The sequence below is a fragment of the Globicephala melas genome, chromosome 11, assembly GCF_963455315.2.
Source record: "Globicephala melas chromosome 11, mGloMel1.2, whole genome shotgun sequence".
NCBI lineage: Eukaryota > Metazoa > Chordata > Mammalia > Artiodactyla > Delphinidae > Globicephala > Globicephala melas.
The window spans coordinates 94,261,496-94,275,587 of NC_083324.2; the positions used below are offsets into that span (position 1 = coordinate 94,261,496).

General features: G+C 41.9%; 2 protein-coding genes across 3 annotated transcripts in view; one reads left to right on the top strand and one right to left on the bottom strand.

Annotated features, from left to right (window-relative positions):
* TMEM170B (transmembrane protein 170B) overlaps nucleotides 1-3,576 on the bottom strand; it is a 42,395-nt gene extending 38,819 nt beyond the window's left edge. Inside the window, exon 1 of the mRNA XM_030881429.2 lies at nucleotides 2,921-3,576. Coding sequence (XP_030737289.1) covers nucleotides 2,921-3,236 — 316 coding nt within the window. The 5' untranslated portion in view covers nucleotides 3,237-3,576. The remainder of the gene's footprint in view (nucleotides 1-2,920) is intronic.
* A 308-nt stretch (nucleotides 3,577-3,884) lies between these two features.
* The window catches only part of NEDD9 (neural precursor cell expressed, developmentally down-regulated 9), a 292,001-nt gene continuing 281,793 nt past the window's right edge, over nucleotides 3,885-14,092 (top strand). For both annotated transcript variants that reach the window (XM_060307849.2, XM_030881426.3), the window contains exon 1: nucleotides 3,885-4,054. The gene's annotated coding sequence lies outside the window, so the exon portion shown is untranslated. The remainder of the gene's footprint in view (nucleotides 4,055-14,092) is intronic.

Below are 14,092 nucleotides of genomic sequence, written 5' to 3' on the forward strand. Positions count from 1 at the left end.
GTCCAGAAGAGACAAATAAAAATTATAATGTAATTGAAAAATATAACAACAAAAGCATGTATAAGGAGCAGAAGGAACAAGATGAAGCACTTAATTCATTCTGTTTATAGAGAACAGAGAAGAAGTAGCTAAAGCAGCTTGGAAAGGGGGAAAGAGTAATTCTGTAGGCAGAGACGGGTTTCAAGCCTAGCTCAGCCATTTCAAGCTATTTGATGTGGGCCAACTTTACCTCTCTGAGCTTGTTTGTAAATCTGCTTTGGAGAGTTACTCTGAAGATTAGAAATAATATATGTAAATTGCCTGATACATAGCAGGCATTTAATAAATAGGAGTTATCTTGTTTTAGAAGTTGTGTGTTTGTTTTTAATAGACTAAGTTCTAAATGGCACTGTAGATGCAAGAGGGAGGGGATATGAGGATATATGTATACATACAGCTGATCCACTGTGTTATACAGCAGAAACTAACACAACATTGTAAAGCAATTATACTCCAATACAGATGTTAAAAAACTAAACAATTTTAACTTACATCTTAATTATGAAGCCAAAAAAAAATAAATGGCACTGTAGGAGGCATCACTTAACTAATGACCAAGCTGCATCTGGGATCGCAAAGGTCACCAGCATGGAGAAGGTCATGATGAACCACATCAGAATGTTACCACTTACGGAGTCTACTTTTTAGCAGTGATGGGGTTCCTAACGTGGTACATTCACCTGCTGGTGAAGCCTATTTCTAATCTATTTTCTCCATTTTTACAGAATTTTGCGTACTCAGACTCTATTTAAATTTCCTAGAAGAGGTTCCCATGCTCCTCAGTCCCCGCTCAGTCCTGGTTTTGGATGGTCAGCATATCCCATACCCTTTATAAAATGGCAAGTCCAATGAGCAACAGCTGATTATTAGGACTATGTTAGGAGATAATTAGAACTAACCCTGGGTTGAAACTACTATTGTTAGCCTAACGGTTGACCTATGGGAACAGGAAGCCACTGTAATGATTCAGAATGTTAAAGTAAATATTTTAAAATATTGTTAAATCTGCCCGAGAGGTAAGTTACATTTACATTTACTCTATGGTTCCCAAAGCTAATTTTCTCTAAATACCCACCGATGAGCTAAGCCAGTCATTAACATATACAAATACATATTCTTAAATCCTTATTTTTCATTTTACTCCAATAAACATAATTCATACAACATTTGAAATAGTAACAGTGGATAAACACAAGGAACGCCATAAGTAAAATAAAGCGGTCTATCTCAAAATTCAATTGAATTATGAAATGGTTCTTATGTCAGTGTAGGTTTTCAGGACTAAAAACATGTTCCTGACCTGCAACCAGCATGTAAGGTCAGTGTGCTCCAAGTTAAATAACCACAGATTAAAAGTGAGGGCACTATAATCCAATCCAGAATCCACATTAATTTTATTTATTTATTATTTATTTACTTTGCGGTACGTGGGCCTCTCACTGTTGTAGCCTCTCCCGTTGTGGAGCACAGGCTCCGGACGTGCAGGCTCAGTGGCCATGGCTCACGGGCCCAGCCGCTCCGCAGCATGTGGGATCTTCCCGGACCGGGGCACGAACCTGTGTCCCCTGCATCAGTAGGCGGACTCTCAACCACTGTGCCACAGGGAAGCCCCCCGCCCCATGTTAATTTTATATAGCAGTTTCCACATTCAAGGCACACAGCGTCTTTAAACTCAACCTTGTGGTAAATAATCCCAATTTTTCTCTATGAATATCTGAATTCCATGTAATGCTAGATTTTATAATATCTTGTATCCTATCAAGACAGGTTATATTTGTAAAATATTCTCCATAGTCTTAACCAGTTTAACATAATGCATTCTGAAATACTAATGCTCTATCAAAATTAGCTGTCTTACACATTTCCAAAAATTAAATCCTGAGTATGTTTTTAAGATTTTTCCCTGAGAAGCACGCACTGAGGAGTCATCAAACTGCAACTGAAATTACTTTCTTGTAAACACTAATCTTTAGCGAGTATTTTTTAAAGTCAGGGTATAATACAAGCATTTCTGCATTAACCAAGCCAGAAGTTTCACCACAAACCAGACCTACAAATTTGATTTTTAAAGTTTATGAGTATTATTGCTCACTTTTACAACTAGAAATTGATGTTAATTACTATAATATATTAAGTCCAATTCCCTCCTGATAGCCTTGACGTATGAAGGGAAATACACAAAATTATCAAATGTCACAGAAGCAGCAGCTTGAGGCCAGAGGGAGTCAGACAGACAAAAGGAAATAGGAGAGGGAGGAGATATACGGTTAAAGCAAAAAGTGCTTAGAATTCACCAGACCTTGACCCAGCCCGTGACCTAATATAATCTAATTAATGAGTCATTTATATCGCAAAAAAACAAAAATTAACAGTTGAAGCAAACTGATCATTGTGAGCAGGGAATTTAAGTCCTGCATTCGATTTGAGATTTGCAAGAAAGAAAAAGAGCTAAACTAGAAAAAGACCTAAAGAGCAAGAAACGCGCGCGCGCGTGTGCGTGTGCGTGTGTGTGTGTATGGAGGTGGGGAGATAAATAAAGGCTAACTGTACTCAAGTCTCAGCGCTAAAGCTATTCCACGCGTACTACAGAAGCAGGGCGGTCGCCGGCCCTCCCCATGCAGGAAGGGAGGGGAGGCGGGGGTCGTGGATTCTCCCCCAGCGCTTCTGGAGCCGGGGTCTCGGGGGACTGGCGTCGGCGCCCCCAGAACAGGAGCGGAGCGGATCCAATTAACACCTTCCTCGCCAGGACTTGGGACCGCGAGCTCCCGAGCGGGGCGCGCTCGGGGGTGGGGCGGCGAGGAGCGCTTCCCCTCCGAGGGAGGGAGAAGGGAGGCAAGGGGCGGCACCGCATCCCAGTCCCCACCCCGGGCGCATCAATTACCCGTAAGGTTCCTCAGCACCGTCCCGTGGGCCCAGAGGCTCAGGACCTGCTGCACCGACAGGTTGATCATGGAGTGGTCGCCCCCCTCCGCCTTCATCTTCCCTGGGGGGCGCCCGCCGCCCTCTCCTCCGGCGCCGGGCGGCGGCGGCGGCTGCGAGGCTCCGGGGGCGGCGGCGGGTGCGCGGCTCCTCCAGGCCGCCGCCGCCGGGGGAGGCTTCGGGTCGCCGGGCTGGTCGCTGTTGCTGCCGCCGACGGGCCTCCGGGGGGGGCCGCTCAGCGCGTCTCCCAGGCAGCCCCCTCCCCGCCGGGGAGACATCGAGGACGGCGGACTGGGGAGGGGAGGGGGCCGGGCGCTCTCCCTGCTCGGCCCCCGAGCGGTAACTCGGGTCGGAGGAGGCCGCTGCCGCTCCCTCTCAGGGGCAGCTCGGAGCCGCGGGGGCCGGGCACGCGAGGAGGCCGAGGTCACGCCGGGAGGTCCGGGGTGATGGGCAGCCGGCAGGTGCAGCCCCCGACGGGGCTCAGCTCATCACCGCGAGAGGACGAGCAGACCCGGGACTCGGAGGAGGCGGAGGCGGCGGCGGCGGCGGCAGTGGCCGCGGCAGCACCTGCCGCCAGCCTGCCAACCCTCCTGCCGCCGACACTCGAGGAACCGCCCCCTCCACCCGCGGCCGCCCCGGGCCGATCGTGCGCGCGCGCACGGGTCCCCACCTCCCCCGCCCTCACCGGAGCTGCTGCGCATGCTCATTCTCCCTCTTCCCGCGACCCGTCGCCCTTCGACAGCCGGCCGGCCCCAAAGCCCTCCTCCTCCTGCTTTGCGCGCGCGCGAGCTCGCGAGGCTGACGGGGCTGAGCCTCGGCCCGCAGTGGGGCGGAGGGAAGCGCGGCCTACGTCACTAGCGCCACCGCCGGGCCTCGCTGCTGACTGGGCGCTCCAGGGGAACCAGCTCCACGCCCTCCCTGCCCCCGGCCCACCGGCCCCGGGCGCGCGCCCTGGGAGAATCCGGGCGGTGCTGGAGCTCCAGGCTGAGCTGCAGCCCCGACCCTACGTGACGGGGAGCGAGGTGTCAAACTCCGTCAGGTGGATGCTGTGACAGTTCACATCTTTGGCTTCGAATGAAATACATTGGATAAAAAGGTTTGAGTACAACTTTTTCTAACAAGTGTAAATATCTCAACATTGTAGATTTGTCAGTTTGTGGGTTTGGGGTTTGGGGTTTTTTTGGGGGGGGGTGAGTCACATGACCTGGGTAGGTTACTACTTGCAGAATATATCCGAAAGCCATTAAAACAGAAACACCCACTTTACGATTCATCCAGTCCTACCCACAGCCAGAACCTGGGCCTCCCGTGGTTCCGGCATCTGAAATCACCTGGAGTCCCGGGGCTAGGCAGGTGGCCTACACCTCAAGGCCACCCTCGGGGCTAGCTCATTTTTCGTTGCAGTACTCTCTTTACCTAAATTGTAAAAGTCTCCGTTATCTCCCCCCAGCCCCGCCGAGCTCAGGACTTAAACTAGACCTCTCTTCCCGTGGTTTGCTGCCTTTCTCCATATCCACCGTTAGCCCGAGGAACTGTCTAAAATTCAGCCACAACAAAGTGAACTCCTCCTTGAAGTCTGAAACCTTTTATCTTGAAAAATAAGAATTAAATTTTGGCAGTGATCACATATGCACCAGTCAGCCGCCTCTCCCCATCCTTTTTCAATCTCTTTACTGTTTGAAAAGAAAATCTGCAAAGGACGCCGAAGTTCATGCTGGAGCTAAATCATCAAGTACTTTGGGCAAAACGCAGGAGGGGTGGATCACCTGTAAAGGGTGTTCTTGGGGACCACCTTAAAATATACATATGTATACTTATATACGTATGTACGTGTCAACGGAAATAATGTACAGCGACAGAGGTGTGAGTTAAGTTTTATTTGGGGCAGAACGAGGACTGTAGCCGGGGATACAGGCTTTCAGGCAGCTCTGAGCAGCTGCTCTGAGGAGGTGCGGAGGTCAGTATATATGTGACTTTGGTGAAGGGGACGTATGTGCCCTTCAGCACACATTTTGGCAGAAAGTTGCTGCTGGTCACAAGAAGGTTGGTGCTGGTCACGAGGAGCAGGTGTCTCTGTTAATGATTTTAGTGCTTTTGTAGATGTGAGAAGATGCAAGAAATTGGGCTCATAAATTCTCCTGAAAATACCTAACTGAAGACCTGTTGTGCCAGTTTTTCCTGGAGCACGGAGGGCCTCATTCCTGATCTCCACCCTGAACTCCTTTCAGGGTGTGGGGAAGTTTAGCGGCTGCAGTGGCTACTGACTTCATTCTTATAGAACCAGAAGGCAAAAAACAATTTTTAGTTGGCATATGTATTGTCTGTTTGATGTCGCAACACAGGAGGAAAGGGAAGAGTCTGCATCACTAATAAGAACTGAGCCAAAACTCATAATGTGGAGTTATCGTCTTCTGAGGATATAGAATTCATGAGATCTTAATTTAAGATTATAAAATAATCAAACTTAAAAGAGGCTTTACCACTTTGCTAATTCACTTTATTTTACAGATAGGGGAAACTGATTCTGCAGAATTAAGTGCCTTAGGGAGGTGACACCACTTCACAGCCTAGTTTCTGAATTCCTAGTCTGTTCATTCTTTCCAGTAGCCACATCTTCCTTACCTAACTATCAACTCCATACCTTTAAGGTTCTGGATGGGGAGATGCAGGTTACCTAATGATTACCAATAAGAGATTTGACATGATATGATTAGCGGTATTAGAGAATATGACTACATTCAATGAAGGGTTCATATCAAACTCTCTAAGCTGCAGCTCATTAAACTCTCACATCAGGAACTTTTAGTTAGTTTACACGGAATCAGTGGGGTTCTTATTATTACACACTACTGTTTACAACATGGTAGCATGCATTTAAAATATTCAGAACCTGGGACAGTGCCTAGCGCATGGTGTTCATCAAATATTTGTTGAATGAATAAATGAATAAACTTAGAAAAGTCAGCATTTTTCTTGTTTCACATAATTTTTTTAATGGAACCTAAGTGTTGATTTCTGGAAATGAGAAAGTAAGACACAGCAAGGAAGACCCAAATCGATAATGCACTTTGATAACCAGACAACGTTTCCCTTGCTATTCAGCTCAATTCAGTAAGCATTTATTTGGCATCTGTTATCTGTAATAATGTTCTGTGCTAGGCATTACCTACAGGATTTGAAGATTCATAAGGTCTCAGCTCTCTAGGCTAATACCTTGCATTCAACTTGTGTTTGCCTTGATAAAGCTAATGATAAACATAATGATATGTTGGAAGCGTATATTCTTAAGTGAATTGAACATTTCCCAATGACCAAGGTTATGAAACCCAAAACTGAATTAATGCAGGTGGAAGTTGTGTAATTTCTTTCAGTATTGAGTTAATGCACCGGTCAAGGAATGGTTTAGTCACATTCCTGCCAGAAATCAGGGAACACCCCAAATAAATTTTAGAGGTCTCTTTTAGCCCCGTGCCCTTGCATGTGAAATAAATAACAATTCACAAAGAGTTCCTAGTTTATTTCTTACACACAAGTAAGGGAACATCCATAAGTCTTAGGAATCCTATTAATTGTCCAGAGAGGGCCCAGAAGAAAGCTTTTAAAGTCAATTAGAATATAAAATGATATTGATCCTTTGAGAAAAACATTAACTATGAGGACATCTTTCTCCTTTATTATCTTCCTTTCTCGCTGTACAGTACTATATCACAGAATCACATTACATAGGCAACCTAATTTCATCTCACGACACATTTCAGCAGCTCCAAACTCTGAGTGATGGGGCAGGTTTAAAAGATTCATTATCTGGAAAATATGGTTTGAACACTGGCTGCATCACTTACTAGCTTTAAAATGGGAATACTAATGGTACCTCTTCAGATTTTTGGCATCATTTAACTAGTAGTAATAATCAACACAGCTCCTTCCTCCTGCCAGACCTTGTGCCAAGTACAACATATTAGCTTATTTAATTTTCACAAGGATGGGTTGAAATTTCATAACACTAATTTAATAGTGTTAAATTTTATAACACTATTAGACAATTTTTTTTCAAAACCTATACACAAAACCTCACTCCTGCCCAAATCTTGTTTCTTGTTCTTATACGCACACGCACGCACACACACACACACACACACACACACACACACAGCGAAAGCACTGTTGGTTTTTTTGAAGAAGAATATAAAATTCTGTTGGAAGAAATGACAGAAATAAGAGGAAGAAATGGTCGTGCATATTATTTTAAAATAGGTACTGCACTGAAATTTACTTGTTGAAATGTTTCTCAGAACCCCTGTTAAGAGTCAAGAGACATTTCCATCACAGTAAAGCAGAAAAACAAGGTATGTCCTATTTTGTCTCCGCAGTAAGATATGGCATACCTAGGGTGCCAGGTCACCATTATGGGGCTACTGAGGGGTCCAGCCCTGTCCAGAAAAGAGCAGAGAGATGCTCCATATTGGCAGTGGGAAATGACATCCACCCACAGTCCTGGAGGGTTAGGAGCATGTTTGAGATGGAAGGACAGGCAGGTAACTGCCCGTGCCTCTAGCTCCATTTTCCACCTCATCCTTGTTGTCTTCCCTCCACCTGTGCATACAAACCACCTACCTTCCAATTTCTGCCAGATGCTGCCCAGCCCACTCCCCACTGCCGTGTAGCTCCTTGTTTATTATCCTAAGTCTTTAAAAAAGATAATACACGACATTTGAACTCTAAGAATTCATTCTCTGAGGCCTGAATATGAGTGTAAAGAAAGACTCCGCTAAAATCACACGCATACAAAATCCTGCATTTGGCAACACAGGAGACTCAGTTTCCCCCCTAAAAACCAGTGTCTGAAATTACCCTGCATCCAGTCTGGTCATATTATGGATGGAAGGCCAAACATAAAACACATAAAATAGTGTGTTGATTAAATGCCACTTGTAGATTCCTGATGCATAATCCACACTAAACTCAATTCTTAAAGTACTTAATTGTTGCGCTAAACATCGTAACACATTGTATGCCAAGAACAAAATGGTGAAAATGGTATTTCACTGTATTTTATTGGCGATTTTCTGGTTTTAAGTGAGGTGACACATTTTATGTGTGTGTGAAGGAACATATTGATTGCCTTTTCTAGGCACTTCTGCCCATTTTTCTTTGGGGTAATTTATCTTTTAAAACCTTACATGTAGGAGCTTTTAAATATTTAACAAATTAACCATTTGTGATATGTACTGTATACATCTTTTTCAGTTTGTCAGTAGCCTTTTAGCTTTAACAAAACTCTTTGGTCATGTAGAAATTTCTGATACTTATGTTGTCAGCCTTTTCTTTTATGGTATCTAAGTCTTCCGCCATGCTTTAAAATGTCTTCCCTTCTCAGATTTGATTTTTTTAAGTCTCATATCTTTTCTAAAAATTTTATGGGTGTCTTTGTTTACACCTTTGGTCCACTTGGAATTTTTTTAATGTAAAACGTTTAGTAGAGATCTAATTTTGTTTTTCCAGATGGCAACTGAATTGTCCCAAAACATTTATTGAAAAATCCATCATTTTCCCACTGACCTAAAACACCAGCTATATCATGTTCAAAATTTCTGTGTATACTTGGATTTATTTCTGGACTTTCATTTTTGTCCTATCTATCTATTCATGTGTCAGCACCATACTATTTTTATTTTCTTTAACTGTACAATATGCTTCAGATTCTTCTAAGATAGGTCTTCCTTTTCTATTCATCTTTCGATTTTTTTCCTGATTAATCTTGAATGTGTATTATTCTGGAAGAACTTTAAAATCAGCTTCCTAATTCTAAAAATATTACTGGTTATATTTTCACTGAAGTCGTGTTACATTTATAAATAAATTTAAGGGATGTTGAGATATTTTAATGTTTTATTTTATTAAGAAATTTGATTTTGAAAAGTTGTTGAATATGTCTCTTTTTAGCATCTATGGATATGACAATGTGATTCTTCCTTTGGTCCTAAATATATGAGGATTATATTAAAATTTTCCTAATACATTTTCTTTGAGTTTCTAGAGTTAATGCCACTTAGTCATGATCTCTCATTCTTTTAATATGCTACTTAATTCCATGTCTTAATCTTTTATTAGAATTATGTCATCAGTATTGTGAGTGAGATTGATCTGTACGTTTCTCTTTAGAATTGTGTTTAATTTAGTTTGTGGTTTTTATTTTTATTTTTTATTTTTGCTAATTAATGTTGTGTTGGCTTTATACAAAATATTTAGAAGCTGTCCTTATTTAGATTTTTCTTTTCCTTTGGTGTTTGGTGAAATTCAACTGTAAAACTGCTGTCGATGCTTTAGGGAAGCAGCTCTTTGTCAGTTTTTTTCTAGGTAGTGTTTTTTCCTATGGCAGTTTATCCATTTCGATATTTTTTCTCTTCCTGATTTCTTTTTGTAATTTTTTCATTTGAACCATTTTTATCTATCTGATACAATTTTTAAAAGTAATTTGCAGTGCTAATCAATACCTCTTGCAAATCTTTTAACTTCTCCAACAAGTTGCTTATTTTGCGAACGTACACATTCTCTAATTTTATCTTAATTATATTTGCTAATCATTTTATATTTTTTCCAATTAATCAGCTCTAAGATGTATTTATCAGTTCTCTGTGTTTCTGTATATTCACTTTTTTTCTTTTATCATTATCAGTTAGTTTCTTCTGCTATTCTTTGGATAGTTTTGTTATTTTTATAAATATTTAACTTTGAATTTGCCCTGAGCACTGCTTAGGTTGTATCGTGTAGCTTTTTTTTTTTTTTTTTTTTTTTTGCGGTACGCGGGCCTCTCATTGCTGTGGCCGCTCCAGTTGCGGAACACAGGCTCCGGACGCGCAGGCTCAGTGTCCATGGCTCACGGGCTTAGTTGCTCCGCGGCACGTGGGATCTTCCCGGACCGGGGCACGAACCCGCATCCCCTGCATCGGCAGGCGGACTCTCAACCACTGCGCCGCCGGGGAAGCTCTATCCTGTAGCTTTTGATACATGATGTTCTAGTAACATTTCCTGTTGTTACCTTCTAGAAATTCTGCCATCTTACTTTTGATTTCTACTTTGAAGTTATGTAAAAGAGAGATTCTTTTTTAACTTTCAACTTTCAAAGGGAGGCAGTTCTATATTTTTTTAGCAGTTCATAGTTTAATTACTGTGTAGCCAAAGACTGTTATTTATACCATTTCCACTTTGAGGGATTTACCGATGTTTTCTTTGTAGCCCAGTATATGGTTAATTTGGGGAAGTGAGTACACAATTAAAGAAGGTGCATTCTCTGTTTTTAGGGAATAGTGTGGTCTATATGAATAAGATCTACCATATTTATTACGTTACTAAAGGTCTTCTATAATCTTACTTATTTTTGTCCACTAGATCTGCTTTAGGCTATACCTTAGGTTTCACTAGACCATGCTACATAACAAAGAAATTAGAATCTCATTGGTTTAAACAACAAATCTTATTTCTTTCTGGTGTTGCATGAGAGCTGCAGCCCTGTTGCGGTTCCCCTGGGATCTACCTGGATAGTAAATATCTGGGGTAACTGGGAATGAAATGAGAACATCTGGCCCACTGTAAAAATATAAGTTTGAACTGAAGTTAATAATTTTCATCACTTTCTTTCATTATACTAATCATGTGTTAAAAAATAAGAAAAACACTGTTCCTTCCCTTAAAGACCCTAGCATTGGTTTAAGAGAATAAAACATGCATTAGAAACAATAGAAGACAGTTAACAACAACCTGTGACTGAGTATACACTAACATTGTATAATTATATATATGTAAATGTATGTTTATTATGTATACGTGTATAATGTAATGCATAATGTGTTATTATACATGTATACATTTTAATATGTATTATATGTAACGTATAGTAATATGTATAATAATATACATATATGTATTGTATATTGCAGGAATAATATATATTATATATTTTACATATGTTACATAATATATGTGTGTAGTCAGTAAATAATATTACATATATGTATATATTTATATATGTAATACAATGCGTAAACTCAGTTACGGACATATATATTTACTATATATATATATATATTCCATAAGTGCTGAGGGTATTATAAAAATAAGACAGGATGATTAGAGCCTTCTTCATAGCCAAGGTCACGTGACCCAGTTCTCAGTTGGGGAAAAGGTAGTATCAAGTAGGGCACTTGGCTCCTTCTCTTAGTTTCTCCATCACTCCTGATGACCAAAGGAATGGAAGACTTGTCTTAAAATCAAATTAACAGGGGCTTCCCTGGTGGTGCAGTGGTTAAGAGTCTGCCTGCCAATGCAGGGGACACGGGTTCGAGCCCTGGTCCAGGAAGATCCTATATGCTGTGGAGCAGCTAAGCCCGTGCACCACAACTACTGAGCCTGCGCTGTAGAGCCCAGGAGCCACAACTACTGAGCCCGTGAGCCTAGAGCCCGTGCTCCACAATAAGAGAAGCCACCGCAATGAGAAGCCCGCGCACCGCAACGGAGAGCAGCCCCCACTCACTGCAACTAGAGGAAGCCTGCATAGGGCAACAAAGACCCAACGCAGCCAAAAATAAATTAATTAAATAAATAAATTTTAAAAAAATAAATAAAATCAAATTAACAGATGTTGATTGAGTGAGGAGTAAGTTGTGCAATTGTTGAACAGATGTCATCTCTCACGATTAGCCAAGAGTTCTGCGTAACCAAAAAGTTGTACAACAAAATGCAACTTCCTCTCTGCAACAGGGCGCATTTCTTGCTTCTCAGAGTCTGGCCTCCGAGGGAGCCTCCTCTTTTATTTCAACCTCCTTATATTTTTCCTGGATTTCCAAGCTCAAATAAAGTGCAGGCTAGTATTTCACTGTGAAATATGACACAGAATGCAATAGAAGGATGAATAAAGAATTTAATTTACTCCAGCGTGAAGATGAGGCAGTGAAAAATTTGTGTTTCATGTGAACTAAGAGTCCCATTAAAAAGATCTCATTTTAAGCAAAGTGACTTTTTTTTTCATGAAAAGACATTTTATCTTAAATATAGCAGTGCGTACATGTCAATCCCAAACTCCCAATCTATCCCTCCCCCAACCTTTCCCCACAGTAACCGTAAATTCGTTCTCTAGGTCTATGAGTCTGTTTCTGTTTTAAGCAAAGTGATGTTTTGTTAATGATCTTTTTTTCTTTCTTTCTGTAATTTCTGGGAAAGTTACAGCAGGGTCAAGTTAAAGATGACCCTTTTTCCCTTTGCTTGTCCTTCTTCCTTTCTGAAAATCTGAACATGATGTGAATAGCTTATTAGGCATTTTGAAATCATAGTTTATTCCTTTCTGTTCTTTGTAAGCCTTTGAAAAACAAGGCCATTTCCTTCTCATGCATATTGAGGTATAAGAAATAAGGAGGAAAAAATAAAGCCATGTATTTAAATGTACTTAGAAATTGCTGAGTGGACCTCAGTTGGAAATTCACGAGTAAAAATACCATCATTGCTTCAGTGAGTAGCCAGTTAGGGCTTAACTGTTGAAGTATCCGGGGAAAAATTGATATATAATATGTACTTAAAAAAACTTTTGTCAAAAGCCTTGCCTGGTTTGAAGTCATCAAGCATGTATGCCAACAAGATTGATACTCTATTTGAAATCAGAATGTTTTCTTTCACATTTGGGTATTTAAGACTACTTTGATAAATATTTGGCACACTTTTAAAAAATGCCCTCAATGGTACTAATGTTTATAATTTAAGGGTGGACTTGGCATTTGGAAAGAGTCAGAAGTTGCTTGGTGTAATGTCAGTTGAGTGGCCAGCCTGGCAAGAAACGTCTTTTGAGTAAAAGTGAGGTGTGTCATGAGTGGTGAAACCTTTGTGTAGTTTGGAACTACCTGGTTTGGAAGAAAATTAAAATGTGTTTGAAGTAATGGCAACGCCATTAGAATAACAATCTACCTTCCAGAGTGTCTTCTCTGAAGAATTATATCATTTTGGAACTATAAATGGTAGTAAGTCATTAAAACATGCAATCTATTACTTTATAGTCACATCTCATGAAATCTTTCATTTGCCCTGGATTTGGTCTTTGATGAAGATATATATTATCTCTAAATTCTTTAGTCTGTTCCTCTCTCTGGAGATTTTATTTATTTTCTGTGTTTAAATATGCACACATAACTCCTACTTAAAAAGAAACAATTGGCCCTGAACCAAGATGGCGGAGTAAAAGTACATGCTCTCACTCCCTCTTGTGAGAGCACCAGAATCACAACTAGCTGCTGGACAATCATCGACAGGAAGACACTGGAACTCACCAAAAAAGATACCCCACATCCAAAGACAAAGGAGAAGCCACAGTGAGATGGTAGGAGTGGCGCAATCACAGTAAAATCAAATCCCATAACTGCTGGGTGGGTGACTCACAGACTGGAGAACACTTGTACCACAGAAGTCCACCCACTGGAGTGAAGGGTCCGAGCCCCACGTCAGGCTTCCCAACCTGGGGGTCTGGCAGTAGGAGGAGGAATTCCTAGAGAATCAGACTTTGAAGGCAAGTGGGATTTGATTGCAGGACTTCGACAGGACTGGGGGAAACAGAGACTCCATTCTTGGAGGGCACACACAAAGTAGTGTGTGCATCGGGACCCAGGGGAAGGAGCAGTGACCCCAGGGGAGACTGAACCAGACCTACCTGCTAGTGTTGGAGGGTCACCTGCACAGGCGGGGGGTGGCTGTGGCTCACCATGGGGACAAGGACACTGGCAGCAGAAGTTCTGGGAAGTACTTCTTGGCATGAGCCCTCCCAGAGTTTGCCATTAGCCCCACCAAAGAGCGCAGGTAGGCTCCAGCGTTGGGTTACCTCAGGCCGAACAACCAACAGGAAGGGAACCCAGCCCCACCCATCAGTAGTGAAGCAGATTAAAGTTTTACTGAGCCCTGCCCACCAGAGAAACAGCTCTATCCACCACCAGCCCCTCCTATGAGGAAAGTTACACAAGCCTCTTAGATAGCTTCATCCACCAGAGAGCAGACAGCAGAAGCAAGAAGAACTACAGTCCTGCAGCCTGGGGAACAAAAACCACATTCACAGAAAGACAGACAAGATAAAAAGGCAGAGGGCTATGTACCAGATGAAGGA